This window comes from Urocitellus parryii, chromosome 6 (genome assembly GCF_045843805.1).
Source record: "Urocitellus parryii isolate mUroPar1 chromosome 6, mUroPar1.hap1, whole genome shotgun sequence".
Taxonomy (NCBI): domain Eukaryota; kingdom Metazoa; phylum Chordata; class Mammalia; order Rodentia; family Sciuridae; genus Urocitellus; species Urocitellus parryii.
The window spans coordinates 131,581,832-131,598,994 of NC_135536.1; the positions used below are offsets into that span (position 1 = coordinate 131,581,832).

At 40.7% G+C, this 17,163-nt stretch overlaps 1 protein-coding gene across 7 annotated transcripts in view; it reads left to right on the forward strand.

Moving 5' to 3' along the window:
* Positions 1 to 17,163, forward strand: part of Fsd2 (fibronectin type III and SPRY domain containing 2) — a 40,787-nt gene that overhangs the window by 17,131 nt on the left and 6,493 nt on the right. For all 7 annotated transcript variants that reach the window (XM_077799742.1, XM_026388124.2, XM_077799740.1 and 4 more), the window contains 7 exons: positions 64 to 294; positions 1,505 to 1,527; positions 3,102 to 3,223; positions 10,361 to 10,516; positions 11,799 to 11,933; positions 12,451 to 12,601; positions 15,073 to 15,206. In XM_077799742.1, coding sequence (XP_077655868.1) covers positions 64 to 294; positions 1,505 to 1,527; positions 3,102 to 3,223; positions 10,361 to 10,516; positions 11,799 to 11,933; positions 12,451 to 12,601; positions 15,073 to 15,206 — 952 coding nt within the window. The remainder of the gene's footprint in view (positions 1 to 63; positions 295 to 1,504; positions 1,528 to 3,101; positions 3,224 to 10,360; positions 10,517 to 11,798; positions 11,934 to 12,450; positions 12,602 to 15,072; positions 15,207 to 17,163) is intronic.

Genomic DNA, 17,163 nt, shown 5'->3' on the forward strand with positions numbered 1-17,163 from the left:
TCCTAACGACTCTAGTCAACATCACATGCCCTTCAATGATGGTTGAGATCAACTGTCTTACAGGAGAATTTTGGAAGACAAGAACAAAACTTTGAGTTACATTACAATGAGATCTTGGAAACGCTGGCTCAAAAATATGAAGAAAAAATACAAACTCTAGGGCAGAAAAAGAAAGAGAAGCTGGAAGCCTTGTATGGACAACTGGTCAGCTGTGGAGAGAACCTTGACACCTGTAAAGAACTGATGGAAACAATAGAGGAGATGTGTCATGAGGAGAAGGTTGATTTCTTAAAGGTCAGTAATGAAATGAAACAGGAAAGAAATGAAATCATGAACTGAAATGACAGTTATGGTTAGGGAAGGTTAGGCTGTTCTCTTTCCATCTGGAGATATTGGAGTTGACTTTTATGGTCAGCATTCATTTGATTCCATTGGGTATTCATGATGGAAAAGCTGTCGCTCCATCTTTCTGCATAGTTTTGCCATGATGGCCAAGCTGGCTCATATACAACTGACCCTTCCCCTCTACCATTGTTGAGGTAGCACCAGTCTTTGTTCCTCTGTTCTGGTTACCCAGAGATCTGTCCCCTTAACCTGGAGCTGAGCAAAAATAGTGTACTGAGCATTTTATGGTCACCTGAGATGGCCTCTTGGAGCTCTGGGGAAAAAGTTGTCCAGGATAAAAAGTTACCTTAAATTTCCATTACAAGAGTAGTAATTACAAATTTTACTTCATAAACTCAGACATGAACTTAAAAAATCCATTTCTTAATTTTATTTCAGTTGAATTAAACTTGATCTGAGCCCCATGCAGGGCTGTGGGAATTTAAATGTCAGTCAGAGGTAGGGTCCCTTTTCTTCATAAGGCCCCATAGGACTATGGGGTAGATGTGGTATTCAGGATGTGGGGAAGGGACCTCCAGCCTCCTAGTTACTGGGTGTGTTCTCCGACATTGTCCAAGCCCACAGTTGCCCCTCAAAGCCAAGTCACACCTCTTTCCTTCCAGACATGGGTCCATGAATAAAGCCAGAGAACAATTTGAAGGCCCCATCAGAGCCATAAACACTTAATACCTTTTGAATCAATTGTTCCACAGTGCCACTGTGTCTCAAAGACACAATCCAGAATGTGGAGGGTGATACACATGAAATTATTTTACTCACCACTATTTATGATAAAAGATTGGAAGCAACCAATGTCCAACAATAGAGGAACAGTTAAGTAAATGATGGAGTCTCCATTCAATGAATTGTTTGCAGTCTCTCAAATCAATGGTCCAAAAGACCATTTGTGACATGAAAAGTGCTTACGTACTATTGATGGGGAGAAGCAATAGTGTAAAGAAAAACACACAGGTATAAGTGTGGCTTTGTTAGGATGTGGGTATGGCTGATTTTTTTCCTTTTCCTAATTTCCAAGTTTTTAAAAAACATATACAATTTTAAAAGGAAATTTATTTCCAAAGTCCAGTTACTTTTTTTTTCCTTTTCCCTTCCTTTGTAGGATGCAGTGGCTATGGCTGACAGGTAATACTTTTGTTCTAACATCTATTTTTGTTTTCTGTTCCTTTCACCTCTAGACTCAGTTCCACTGGGTTATATGCTTCTAGTTTTAGCTTCTGTGCCTGATCCTATGGGTAAAATAGCACTGGCTTCAGAATGATGGTGTGGGATCATGAGGGCCCTCTAGTATTGAATTTCAGAATCTTATGGCTGGAAGGAGCATGTAATGTTGAGGCCCAGCCAGCTCATCTGTGATCAAATCTCCTCCACAAACCCCTCATTTTATCAGGAGGACTGAGATCTGTAGAGTACTTCCATCATCCCCAGATGTTCTAGAACACAGACTGTGAGGCTGCAGAATGCACACACTTAGAATCAGAGAGGTGGGAATTTAGGCCCTGCTATACTAGGACTGTGGGCAGGTCCAACCAGTCTAAAGACCCACTTTCCCTATGTACAAACAAGGGTAGTTTTGTGAAAACCTAGTAAGACAATGTCTATAAAGCAATGTGAATACACAAACTTAATTATGTCAGGGTTATACACAGGGTTTGAGCAAAAATAGACCTGGTTTAAAATTCTGGCTTTGCCACTTAAAAATCTGTGTCTGCCAGGAAGTAGGTTGAGAAGACCCAGAGCCCTAAGATTAGCAACTTGAGGGTACTTGGCCAAGTGGAGAGAAAGCACCTAGGGTCTGAACCCTCTGTACCTTTCGGAGCCTCAGGTAATGTGGGTGTGGGGGTTTCCAGTTTAGATTCTGAGATCCACCAGAAGGTGTGGAGATGCATCTCATCAGAAGATGTCCTCCCAAAACCTCTGACAAAATCCTATATTTTCTCATTCCCCTTGTAGGCATAAACCAATCCCACATTGTTATGGTTTGGATGTGAGGTGTCCCCTAGAAACTCACGGGTGAGAAAATGCAAGAGGTTCAGAGAAGAAATAATTGGGTTATGAGATCCTTAACACAATCAGTGTTTTAATCACCTAATAGGATTAATTGAATGGTAACTGAAGGCAGGTGGGGTAATGGGGCTGTGGCTTTGAGATATATATTTGTATCTGGCAAGTGGAGATCTTTCTTGGCTTTCTGATCATGTGAGCCACTTCCCTCTGCCACACTCTTCTGCCATGATGTTCAACCTCACCTTGAGCCCTAAGGAATGGAGCCTGCTTTCTATGGATTGAGACCTCTGACACTGTGAGCACCCAAATAAACTTTTCCTCCTCCTCTTCCTTCCAGTCAGGTCTTTAAGTCATAGCAGCAAAAAAGCTGACTAAAACACACCTATCCTCATTGGTGACCTCCTAGGGGGGTCACCAAGTCAGATAGTTAAAGGAAACCAGCAGCATGTTAATAAATGAAAATTCAGCAGTCTCTTTAGTTTATTACTAGGGATCAGCACCATAGATTCACCCTAAGGATTGTCCCCTGAGTCCTGTTTTTTGTTTTTAACATGGACCTTTATTTTTTATTTATTTATATGTGGTGCTGGGAATTGAAACCAGTGCCTCATACATGCTAGGAAAGTACTCTTCCAATGAACTGCAGCCCAGTCCCCCTCCATTCTTGTGTGCATGTGTTTTAACACCAACAGACTTGGGAAATTCCTAAAAACCAAAACAGATGTGGAAATCTCTGCACAGCCTGATTTTGAAGACCAGACTTTGGACTTTTCTGATGTGGAGCAGCTGATGGGATCCATTAACACCATTCCAGGTATGTATCTTACCTGTGTACATACTTCACAGCAAGCTCAGATTTCCAGGAGAATATGTGTGTGTTAAGAACAGTTAGCATCAAGGCTGGGGATGTGGCTCAAGTGGTAGCGCGCTCGCCTGGCATGCGTGCGGCCCGGATTCGATCCTCAGCACCACATACAAACAAAGATGTTTTGTCCGCCAAAAACTAAAAAATAAATGTAATTCATTCTCTCTCTCTCTCTTTAAAAAAAAAAAAAAAGAACAGTTAGCATCATACTGAAATCAGTATGGGTATACCTCAAAAGACCATATGATCTTGCTATACCACCCCTCAGTATTTATCCTAAAAAAATTAAGTTAGCATACTATAATGATACATGAATACCTATGTTTAAAGTCACACAATTTATAGTAGCCAACTAGTCTAGGTGTCCAGCAACAGATGAATAAATAAAAAAAATATGGTATATACACCCAATGAAGTTTTATCCAACCATAGAGAAGAATGAAATTATGTCATTTGTAGGAAAATGGATGTAACTTAAAGCATTATGTTGAACCAAGTAAACCAGACTCAGAAAGCTGAGGGTTACTTATGTTTTCTCTCATATATGCAAGGTAGAGAGGGAAAAGGAAAAGAAAGGTAGGGGTAGGCAAGGATCTCATGAAAATTAAAGGGAGACCAGTAGAACAGAGGAAAGGGATCAGGAAGAGGGAGAAAATGAGTGAAGGGAAGGTAATAGGGAAAAATAGTGACCAAATTATATTGTTACACTGTGTGTGTTATGTGAATACATATTAATGAATCCCACTATTAAAATGCACCAATAAAAATAAGGAAAAAAGTACATTTAACATCAGATTTATCCTCTGAATATAAGTAAGAGTGCGCAATACCATATTGTTTACTATAAATCATATATTGGACAGCACATCTTTACAACATATTCATCTTACATAATTGAATCTTTAAAAAATTTTTGTTTCAGTTGTAGACAGACACAATACCTTTCTTTATTTATTTTATGTGGTGCTAAGTCTTGAACCCAGTGCCTCACACATGCTAGGCAAGTACTCTGCCACTGAGCTACAACCCCAGCCCCCTAATAATTGAATCTTAATATCCACAGAGTAACAACTCTCCATTTCTCCCTCCTCCATTCCTTGGCAACCACCATGCTATTCTCTGTTTCTAAGACTTTGACTACTTTAGATATTTCATGTAAAAGGAATCATGCAGTATTTGGCTTATTTTACTTAGCATGCTGTCCTCTAGGTTCATCTGTGTTGTCACAAATGGTAAGACTTTCTTCTTTTTTAAGGCTAAATAATATTCCATTGTGTATAATTATTATACTTTTTTATCCATTCATCTATCAATGGACATTTAGGTTGTTCCCATATCTTCGCTACTGTGAACATGGGTATGCAAATATGTCTTTGAGATTTCTTATTTCAATTTTTTGAATATATACCCAAAAGTGGGATTGCTGAATCATCTGTTTTTTTTTTTTTTTTTTTTGTCTGTTTGTTTTGTTTATCAGATGGTTTAACTCTGTTGCCAAGGCTGATCTTAAACTCCTGGATTCAAGTGATCCTCCTGTCTTAGCTTCTCAAATAGCTGGGACTACAGGCATAGGCAGTTCTATTTTTAGTTTTTTGTAGAACTAATATACTGTGTTTTTTTTTTTTTTAACAATGGCTGCACTAATTTGAATTCCCACCAACAGTGTATAAGGGTTCCAATTTGCTGGACATAGTGACACATACCTGTAATCTCAGCAACTTGAGAGGCTGAGGCAGGATCCCAAATTTGAGGGCAGACTGGGCAACTTAGCAAAGCCATAAGCAAATTAGCCAGACCTTGTCTCAAAACAAAAAATAAAAAGGGCTGAGGAAATGGCTCAATGGTAAAGTGCCTCTGGGTTCAATCTCTAATATCAAAAAATAAATAATAATATAATAACAATAATACTCTGTCTCCTTGCCAATACTTGTTATATTTTGTGTTCTGTATTGTGAAAATAGCCATCTTAGCAGGAATGAGGTGATTGATGTGTCACTGTGGTTTTGATCAGCTTTTCCCTAATGATTAAGGATGTTAAACACCTTCTTTGTATACTTGGTGGCCATTTGTATGTCTTTGGAGAAATGTCTATCCATTTCCTTTGCTCGTTTTAAATGTAGTTATTTGGAGTTTGATTGTTTGTTTGTTTAATACAGTACTAGGGATTAAACCCAGGAATGTTCTATCTCTGAGCTATATCTCCAGTCCTTTAAAATTTTTTTTGTTTTGTTTTGAGACAGGGTCTTACTAAGTTGCCCAGGCTGGCCTCGAACTTGCAATCCTTCTGCCTCAGCCTCCTAAATCATTGGGATTACAGGTGTGCATCACCTCATCTGGCTTATTTTTGTTTGTTTGCTTGCTTGCTATTGAGTTGTAGGAGATTATTAGTCTTTTATCAGATAAATACTGTGCAAATAGTTTATCCCATTCTGTAGAATGTCATTTCACTGTGTTGATTGTTTCCTTTGCTGTGTAGTCGGACATTTGTCTATTTTTTTTCTTTATTGCCTGTGGGTTTTTAAACATACCTTCATTTTATTTATTTATTTATTTATTTATTTATTTATTTATTTATTTATTTATTTTTATGTGGTGCTGAGGATCGAACCCAGTACCTCACATGTGCAAGCAAGAGCTCTACCACTAAGCTACAATCCCAGCCCCTTACCTGTGCTTTAAAAAAAAAAAAAACAGATTTTTTAAAAAAATATTTTATTAGTTACTAAAGTACCTTTATTTATGTGGTGTGAGACTCAAACCCAGTGTTTCACATATGCTAGGCAAGCACTCTACTACTGAGCCACAACCCCAGCCCCTTTGCCAAGAATTCATTTCAAGACCAATGTCAAGAAATTTTCCCCTTATGTTTTCTTTGAGGAGTTTATAGCTTGGGGTCTTATAGTCAAGTCTTTAATACATGTTGAGTTTATTTTTAAGTACAGTATAATGTAAGGGTGAAAATTAATTCTTTTTGCCTGTGTATACTCACAAATATGTGGAAATTAAACAACACACATCTAAACAACCAATAGGTCAAAGAAGAAACCAAAAAGGACATTTAAAAAATATGAAACAAATGAAAATGAAACACAGCATACCATAACTCATGGGATGCAAAAGCAGTAGTATAAAGGAAATTTACAGCAGTAAGTACCTGCATTAAAAAAGAAGAAGAGGGCTGAGGCTGGGGCTCAGTGGCAGAGTGCTTGCCTAGCATGTGTGAGGCACTGGGGTTGACAGCACCACATATCAATAAATAAAATAAAGGTCCATTGACAACTAAAAAAGTATTTAAAAAAAAAGAATCTCAAATAAATGGCCTATCTTTTAATCCTTAAAGAACTAGAAAAAGAACAATCTACTCCAAATGTAACAGAAGAAAGAAATAATAAGTACCAGAGCCAAAATTAATGGAACAGAAAGTAGAAAAGCAATAGAAAAAATTAATGAAAGAGTTTCTTAGTTGAATAGATACACAAAGTTGACTAAAAAGAGAGATAATGCCAATAAATACAATTAGAAATAAAAGAGGAGACATTACAACCGAGGCCAGAAATGCAACAAGTTATAAAAGAATACTATGAAGATTTCTACACCAGTAAATTGAGTAACCTAGAAGAAATGGATAAATTCTTTGAAACATAAAAACTGCCAACACTAAATCATGAAGAGATAGAAAATCTGGAGACAGGTCTATAGCTCTGTGGTAGAAGTGCCTGCTTAGCAAACATGAGGCCCTGGGTTCAATCCTCAGTACTGCCAAAAAAGTAGAAAATCTGAACAGAATACTAACAAGTAAGGAGATTAGATCAGTAATCAAAACCTCCCAATGAAGAAAAGCTCATGACCAGAGGGCTTCAGTGTCAAATTTTAAAGAAGAATCAATGTCAATCATTCTCAAACTCTTCCAAAAAATTGAAGAGGGAGAAACACTTTGAAATTCATTTATGAGGCCAGCGTTACCCTCTTACCAAACCCAAAGGCACTATAAGGGGGAAAATAATCACACATCTCTATCTCTGATGAACACAGATAAAAAAGATTTTCAGCAAAATTATAGCAAATTGAATTAAACAGTACATTTAAAGGATTATATGCTGGGCTTGGTGGTGCATGCCTGTGAGGATAGTGAGTTCAAAGTCAGCCTCAACAACTTAGTGAGACTGTAAGCAACTTAGTGAGATCCAGTCTCAAAATAAAAATGTAAAAAGGACTGGGGATATGGCTCAGAGGTTAAGTGCCCCTGGGTTCAATACCTGGTGGAAGAAAGAAAGAAAGAAACAAAAGAAAGAAAGAAAGAGAAGGAGGGAAAATAAAAGAAAAGAAAGATAAACCCATGATCAACTGGGTTTATCTCTGAGATGCAAGAACGGTTCAACATATGCAAATCAATAAATGTGATAGACCACATTAACAGAATGAAGGATAAATATCACAGGATCATGTCAGAAGATGAAAAGAAAATATTTGACATTTTACTCTTTTGTGATAAAACGGTCAACAAATTAGGAATGTGCCACAATATAATAAAGGCCACTTATGACAAGCCCACAGCTAACTTCATACTTAAAAATGAAAAACAGAAAGCCTTTGTCTCTGAGGTGGAACACGGCAATGATGCCCAGTCTCAATAGTCTATTTAATATAGTACTAGAAGTCCTAGACAGAACAATTGGACAAGAAAAATTAATAAAAGTATCTACACGGGAAAGGAAAAAGTAAATTGTCTGTTTTGTAGATATAACCTAATCTTATTGGAGAAAACCCTAAAGACTCCTTGACCTTTGAGTGAGAAACTTTGATGTCTACAAAGTCGAAGATTTAGAAATAAGTATTTTTCCCCCCCAACTTACTACTCTGATTTATGGCATGTAAGTATGAGAAGAGAGGCTAATCTATCCAAGGTGCCAACATCTGGCTCTAGGCAACCTTGAAATATTTTCTGTGTAAAGTCTGCCTAACTTTCTAAACACCTGCTTTTCTGCTTAATTTAGACAAAGTGAGAAGTCTGAATTTAGTTTCCTTAAATGTTGTGTTTATGTTGCTCCTGAGCAGCTGTTTTTAGCAGAGTAGCTAAAAAATAAACTTTGGAATTCTATGGAGCTGGTGAGAATCCCAACCTAGCTGTGTAACTCTGGACAATTTACCTAACCTCTCTGAGTCATCTTGGTTTCTTCACCTGTAAAATGAACATCATCATGATTATAAGACTATGGTGAAAATTAAGTGAGGTAATGCACAGACAACACATTACATGGTGCCAAGTAGCTCTCAAAAAATATTATTGTAATATTTATTTCTAAGGATAATACTAGAACTGAGCTTTTTTTTTTTTTTTTTTAACTTCACACCGTCCCTTTCTCACCACCAACAACATTGCAAACAATGTTGTATATATCATTTTAGGGTTTTATTTGCAGATTTTTTATAAAAATAAAATGACTTTGTTCTGTAATCTGCTGGGGTTTTTTAGTAAATTAATTATGATGGGTATTTTTGCACATTGATAGATTCTTCCTCATCATCATTTTAATGGCTATGTACCTTAATCTTTTTTACTTAATGCTCAATTGTTGGGGACTAGAATGTTTCTAGGTTTTGCCATTATAAAGCATACTGTGATGAGTATCTTTAACCACAAATCTTGGGGTCATTCTTAGAATTACTGGGTCAAGAGAAGATTTCACTGATTTATGATGTTCATTGGATGGTTCTTTCTCTTGTCTAAGGATGGGTGCTACCCAAAGAATCAGGCCTAGTCATTTGGATGGAAAGCCACAAAGGTACGAGTTAGCACTTGAGAGGCATTGACACTTTCCTCAGTGTTTGGATCCCAAGGAGATGACTCCCCTCCTGCTTGCAGCTGGTGCATCCTGGGTGATTGAAAGCTCCCAAATCATCCCTCCTCTTACACTGCATCTCTTGGTTGGGCTTTCTTGACAGTGTAGAGAAGGGCATCTTCTGGGACCCTGGACTTTGTCCTCTTGGAATGTAGGTTCTCTGTCTCCCTCCTTACCCTTGTCACTTTGTGGTCTGAGTTTCTGGACAGGAAGGAAAGGATGAGCTAGATAAGCTCCTTTAAGATTAACTGTACCGGGGCTGGGCTGGGCCTCAGCGGTAGGGCACTTGCTTGGCATGGGTGAAGCACTGGGTTTGATTCTCAGAACCACATAGAAATAAATAAAATAAAGGTCTAGGGGCTGGGGTTGTGGCTCAGTGGTAGAGTGCTTGCCTAGCATGCATGAGGCACTGGGTTCGATCCTCAGCACCACATTAAAAATAAAGGTATTGTGTCCACCCACAATTCACTCACACACACTCTCTCTCTCTCTCTCTCTCTCTCTCTCTCTCTATATATATATATATATATATATATATAAATATATATAAATATATATATATATATATATATATATATATATATATATAAAGGTCTATTAACAATTAAAATATATTTTTTAAAGTTTTGAAACTAAGGGCATTCTTAAAAGACTGGGGTAAAGGGAGGTGCTGGCATGGAAGAAGAGCAGAGAAAAAGCATTACTTGGTTTTCTTCTCATTTGTGTTGTGAGTATGTTGGGATGGAGGTGGAAGAAGGATTAACATACAGAGAAGACTAGACTCTGAAGAAATTTATTCTGAAAAGTACAATATAGCCACTCCAATCTTCTCTGATTGCCATATGGGAAATGGCCATTGGACCCCTACCTCAGGAAAAGCAGAGCAACTCAGCTAAAGTCTTTCTCTCTGTTCACTCCAGGGCTGGCTGTCCTGTCTTTTCAGATGCCATGGAAGAGCCAGAGGACCCACAACCTGAGGATATACAAACTGTACCCCAACCTGAGACCCTATCACTGACCCCTGCCCCCCAAACTCATCTGCATTATCCAAAATGGGTACCCTGGTTGTTCTTGCAGGCTCATGGCTGGAAGGCATTGTGTCTCCATTCTTTTCCACTTTGGGCTCCCAAAGATCATGATTCATTGGGGGATTGCTAATCAATGATCCTATAAAAGGGGCCCCTCCCATCTCATACCACCTAATCCTCCTCATTTGTTGCTGTTGTTCTATTTTTTTCTTTTCTAGCTCCTTCTGCTCCAGTGATAAATCCACAGGCCCCCAACTCAGCTACAGGTTCCTCGGTCCGGGTGTGCTGGAGCTTATACTCTGATGACACTGTGGAGAGCTATCAGCTATCCTACCGGCCAGTGCAAGACAGCTCACTTGGAAAGGACCAAGCAGGTGAGGCTCTACCAGGAATATGCTCACATCCATGGGAATGGTTCAGGCCTCTCAGAGGACCAGACACTGCCTTCTTGGCAGCTGGGATGGTGAAGAAGAGAGGAGTCTGAATGTAGAGCATCTGGGAATGCCCAGAGTATGGCAGAAAGGCAAGCTGGGGCCTGACTGAGACCCAGAGAGAAATGAGCTGTCTGTGTGGACCCAGGGAGTTTGGCAGAACCAGGGTGAGAACAGGTCTTAAGGCTCCCTGCCTACCATACCAGGCCATGCAAGTGGAGAGCTCTGAATTCCAGAAGGTGAGGATGATGTTTCTATCCAGGGACCAGGAAGGAAGTGAAATTCTTGAGTAAGTTTATGTGATGATGAGAGAGGAGGAGGGTGGATCATATGAACAAGAGAACTTTAAGGGAAAGGAAAAGGGAGGATGGGGATCAAGAAGTCAAACCTGCACACCTGTAATCCCACCGGCTCTGGACGCAGAGGGAGGATCACAAGTTCAAAGGAAGTCAAACCTGAATAATCACAGCTTTTGCTACAAACTAACCATGCTAGCACCCTCTGCCGACTTGCAGAGGCCATTGTGTGGGGGCTATGTCGTGGAAATTTTTTGAAGGTCTTTTAAATGGACCCTGCTGTCATAAAGGAATTGGTATCAAATGGTGGATTTGAGTTATCACTGCCTTGCAGGTTTCTGAGGAGGAATGGAGTTGTTATCATTTCATTTTTGCTACATAATAATACACCCCCTTACCCTGCAACCTAGTGGCTTCAAATAAAAAAACATTTATGATTTCCTATAACTCTATGGGTTGACTGGACAACTCTGGTCTGAGCCACCTTGAGTAGGACTGGATTGTCTAGGGTGACCTCACTAATCTAGTGCCTCACCGGGGATGGCTGCAATGGCTTGGGTGCTAGGGCTGTTCCATGTTGTCTCACAACCTCCAAGAGACGGGCTTGGACTTGTTCCCATGTAGTGGAAGCATTCCTAGCAGCCCCTGTGCACTAGCACTTCCCAAGCCTCTGTTTATATCATATTTGTCATTGCCTTATCATTGAAAGCAAGTCCCAGAAGCAAGTCAAATAGGTAAGTCCAGTTTTAAATAATAGCAAGAAAGAACCTCTTAAAAGGAGGAACAACAAAGTCACATTGCAGAGAGCCATCCATATAAGGATGGGTGTAATTTGCAGCCAGTTTTATAATCTACTACAGTGGAATTCAGCATAATGAACTTGGAGCCACTTGGCCTATTAAAGGTTGAATTCTTTTTTTCCCCCCCAGAGTTTACAGTGACCGTCAAAGAAACATATTGCTCAGTGGCAAACCTTGAACCAAATACCCAGTATGAATTTTGGGTCATTGCTCAGAACAGAGCTGGCCCCAGTCCTTCCAGCGAGCGTGCAATATACATGACAGGTAATGAGGACCACTTATTTTCTATAGCAGGGTTTTTATTTCAGGGTACACCAGGGCACAGGTTTCTACAGGTAATAGGGCTCATGTTTTCATTTGAAATGGCAGAAAGGGCTGTGTGATTCTTATATGTGTGTGGTTTTATTTAATACACCAAATCTATGTGCCTGACACAGCAGATACATTTTCTTATGGTTGATCTCAAAAAATGTTATACTTGGCCACACTGACATTTGAGCATTAGGATATCCTCTGCTCCAAGAATATCAACAGGGATTCCCTGGTGCTGTGGTGTGTGAGTGTGTGTGTGTGTTGCTGAGGATGGATCCCAGCGTCTCATGCATGCTAGGCAAGTGCTCTACCACTGAGCTACATACCCAAGCCCTTCTTGGTGCTTTTTATTGCATTGTATCTTTTCTGTGGGAGGAAGAGGGTGGTTAAGATATTTGTCCACAGCTCTGAACAAAATGACTAGAAATGAACATAATGGTTTTTCATCTCTTTTTTCTCCTACCTTTAGCCCCATCTCCTCCCATTATAAAAAGCAAAGAGATAAGGAGCTGTGAAGAGGCTGCATTCATTTGCTGGGAGTCTGGGAATCTGAATCCTGTGGACTCATACACAGTGGAGCTGACCCAAGCAGAAACACCAGAAGCCTTGGGAGTAACTGAGTGAGTTATAAGGGCATTTGCTGGGCTACTTAGAAAGTGTGTAGAATCTGGAGAGAAGTTCAGAATTTGTGACACATAGGAATCTTAATTTTAGATTGCTTGGTTTTCATGAGAAGTAGCTGAAATACTATTATTGAAAGTGAATGATGAGCAAGTAAGTAAATAAATGGATAAATCTCATGTTTACTCCCCCCCCCATTCCCAGTATGGTTTCCCATTCATTCATTCAACAAATATGGAGAGCCTAGGTGGTACCAGGTCCTGGGGAGGGGAGCCACTGGGAATCTAGAAAGACCACTCCCTGCCCTATGTTAGTCAAACTGAAGAAACAAACAAACAAAAAACCCTGAAAACACCCATGTGTAAAATACTCAGTGCTCTGAAGCACTCAAGTGCTAGGAAGAAAAATGAAATGTAATTAATTAGAGAATGGAGGTGGATATGGAAACCACCTTTGGATAGAGTAGACATTTAAACTGAGAGCAGGACAGATGGGAGGGACTGAGCTGGAGAGTAGTTGACACCTGGCTGCTCCATCCTTGGACAGGAGCTACCTGACACAGGCCCCAGGGCAGGAGAGAGCTGGAAATGCTAGAGGAACTAAGAGATCCATTTGTCTGGAATTCAGGGAGGAGAGTGAGAGGGGAATGAGGAAAGACCAGGTATTGCAGTTCAATATACAAAGAATATTGTCTATTGTAGAGGGTTGTCTGTAGGCTCATGTTCACCCAGCATTTCAGAGCAAAATCATTCGCAAGTAGATGAGGCCTGGACTCCATGACCATCAGGGTCTACAGATCTGATAAGTCAGCTGTGTATAGCAGAGGAAACATAGATGTTCCATTGTCTTACAACCAGGAGTCCAGAACCTTGTAGAAAGGGAACAAACCCACTAGGCAGGCCAACACTAGCCACTGCATGCAAGACAGCCTGTTGTGAAGCATAGGGGTGCATGGAGCTGGCCCTGGAGAAATGGTGGAGTTTGGAGTCAGCCATAAGGGAAGCAGATTCTTCTGTGCTAAATGCTGGCCTTGGAACATGACCATTTATATCATCTAGCTCTTCTAGGTGAAGTCTATGTGTCCATAGCCACATTAAGGCTAACCTTGGTTTTCTACTCCTATAGATACTCAGGAATCAGGCAGGGTGGTAGGGGTGTCCACTGCTTCTGGTCACTCTAGTGGTTTAAGTTTTCCTTTGCAGTTTGTGCTGATAACTTCAGAGCACCAGACACCTGGGACAAACCTTTAATGATGGGGCACTCAGAGGGCTTGTCAATGGCTTGAGTTATCTGGGTGGTATTTACTCTCCTAGTACAAATACAGCTTTGACCTCCCATTGTTGAAGGAAAGGCAAAACTCCTTCACAGGCTTTGGACCCTTTGCCTCTCCAGCTCATCCCACACTGGCTCCTCCTCCCTCTTCAGCTCTAGTCACATAGGTCATATTTTAGTTCCTCTTACTTTCCTTGCTCCTCCATGCCATGTGACCTTTCCATATGCTTTGCCTTCCATGTAGAAGACTTTTCTATCCCCCTTTTCTCCAGTTATTTCCTAGTCATTCTTCGGAACTCAACTTCCTCCCCCAGATACTCTACAGCACACTGTGGACTTGTCATGGTTATCACAGCAATTGCTTGAGGAACGCCTTTCTTCCCATCTAGACTGCAAGCTCTAGGAAGGCAGGCATTGCATTTGGTTTTCCCCCAGGCTTCCCTATACAGTATCTAGAACCTAAGGTGCTTAGTTAATATCTATTGAAAGAATAAGCAAAGGTGCCTCTCTGGCCTGAAGCTGCATTCTCCAAGATGGTGTGAACATCCTGGCCCTGTATGGGTGAGGGTGTTATATCTGTAGATGAGCATAACTCTGAAGATTTCTCTTGCCCACTGGCCTGAAATGGGGTTAAAACCACAGGAATAAAGATAGTGGCAATTGTGAGTTTATATTATCAAATAATACAATAGTAATGAATTGGATTATTCCCAAAGGGCAGCTTTCCTCCAAGAGTGTGGGTATCAAGGTGGACTTCAGGGGACCCTTTGGTTCTGATCAGTCATTTGTTCATAGACACATACTAAGAACTTTCTTTGGGCCCACCATGGTACTGCAGTTAATAGTACTCAGTCACTGCCCTCAGAGAGGTCATGATCCTAATAGCCAGATGGAGATATGCTGGATTTTACTACATGAATGATCCATGATGCTGCATTTACCAAGTCTAGTGCTGGGTGCTTGGGAGACTTGGGTAAGGAGTTTGGAAGGGAAACAGCAACAGACACAAGTAAGAAAGTGGACTACAGGTTTTCTAAGGGCAACTGAGGAGGAGCCAGTACTTTTGACTATACTGCTGCAGGTCAAAAGATGGTGAAAACAAGAGTGTTTTTAAAATCCCTGTTTTGAAAGGGACATGTGGCACTTGGGCCTGGATGCCCTGACCTCATGCTGACTGCATCTCTACTTCTTTGCCCAGGTCTGTTGTGGGCATCCCAACCTGTGAGTCCCTGATACAGCTACAGCCCAGGCAGTGCTATACCATCTACGTGAGAGCCCTCAATGTTGGGGGTCCCAGCGCCAGGAGTGATCCTGCTACAGTCCACACCACAGGTCTGTGCCCTGGCCCACACACTCTGTGACCCAAGGTGGCCACTTCTTGGCACACTCAGTGCTGCTATGACTTAAAAAAAATACAGATGAATACAGGTAGATATGAACACATGGCAAGTCAGGCCTGGAAGGAGCTCATGGACAATCAAAGCCTTCTGTTCTCATTTAACAGATCAAAGACTGAAGGCCCAAGACACTATTTTGTGGCCCAGTGAGCATTAGAACTCAGGGTTTTTCCTTTTTTTTTTTTTTTTGGTAGTGGTAGACGGATAGCATGCCTTTATTTTATTTCTTTGCTGAGAATCGAACCCAGTGCCTCACATGCTAGGCAAGTATTCTGCAACTGAGCCACAATCCCAGCCCAGAACTCAAGGCTTTTTTTTTCAGGCCCAAGTTGGACTAGAGGCTTGTCCCACTGGATCTGGGTGGCTCAAGCACATCATATATCTTATACAAATTGAATAACTCTCTTGAGACCAGGTCTTTTTTTTTTTTTTTTTAATAAAGAGAGAGTGAGAGAGGGGAGAGAGAGAGAGAGAGAATTTTTTTTTTAATATTTATTTTTTAGTTCTCGGCAGACACAACATCTTTGTTTGTACGTGGTGCTGAGGATCGAACCCAGGCCGCACGCATGCCAGGCGAGCGCGCTACCGCTTGAGCCACATCCCCAGCCAGAGACCAGGTCTTTATGAAATTACCAAAAGTCACTGGCCTCTGCTTACCTCCCTGTTCCTGCTTTGTGTCCAAGCCATCTCCCTGGCTCAAGTCAGTTGTCCAGCCTTCTCTTTGGCCCTAGGGGATACTCATATTCCTTCTCATTTGCCATTATTCTGTCAGAGAACTGTCACATCTCACATCCAAGTCTTGAGTTAGCAGAGACCTCACTAGAAATACCCACACATCTCCTATTATCCTGGCTCTGCTCTCTGAGATTTGCCAAAGTACACAGAAGCCAGGCGGGTCTCCCCACACCTTAGAGCAGAACCAGCCAAGCCAGCTGAGTGGGTGATTTACAGGTAAGCAGCAGAAGCAGGGAGCCTGGCTCCGGGTCAGGGACATTTCCTTAACTAGGATATTTCACTGAGACACATTGTGTTATTTTGTCCTCATTACCAATGCTAGGAGGAGAGGTCTTGCGATTAACCCCCATTTATATTCCTTCCACACAGATGGGAAAAACAAGTTCAAGGGCCACCTAAGGACACAGAGCTGGAAAAGATTACTGCTAGCATTACGATTTGGGTTTTTCTTTCATCTAGTGCTGGGCCTTCCTTCAGTTGCCTAGTGCTTCAAATTCTTGAGCCAATCTGGTATTTTGAAATACCAAATTCTGTTTCAATAAGAGAATGGAGAGCAAAAGTACAGCTAGCTTGATTATTCAGTAATCTCTGATTTGTTTAAATAATTTTTTAGCATGCACACTATTTTTTTTAAAGAGAGAGAGAGAGAGAGAGAGAGAGAGAGAGAGAGAGAGAGAGAGAGTTTTTAAAATATTTATTCTTTTTTAGTTCTTGGCGGACACAACATCTTTGTTTTTGTATGTGGTGCCGAGAATTGAACCGGGCCGCATGCATGCCAGGCAAGCGCGCTACCGCTTGAGCCACATCCCCAGCCCCATAGCATGCACACTATTAATGGAAAACTAAAATAAATATGAATCAGGGCTGGGGTTGTGGCTCAGTGGTAGAGCACTTGCCTAGGACGGATGAGGCACTGGGTTCAATCCTCAGAAACATATTCAAATAAAGATATAGTGTCCATCTACAACAAAAAAGTATTTTAAAAAATGAATATGAATCAGCAAAAAACACATATACATACATATGTATACATTTTTATATATATATATATATATATATATTCATACATAAATGTTCGTATGTATGTTTGGGACCAGAAATCAGCCAATAAGGGCCACACATTGTTAGTTGTGAGGTAGAAACACGGCTCCCCCACC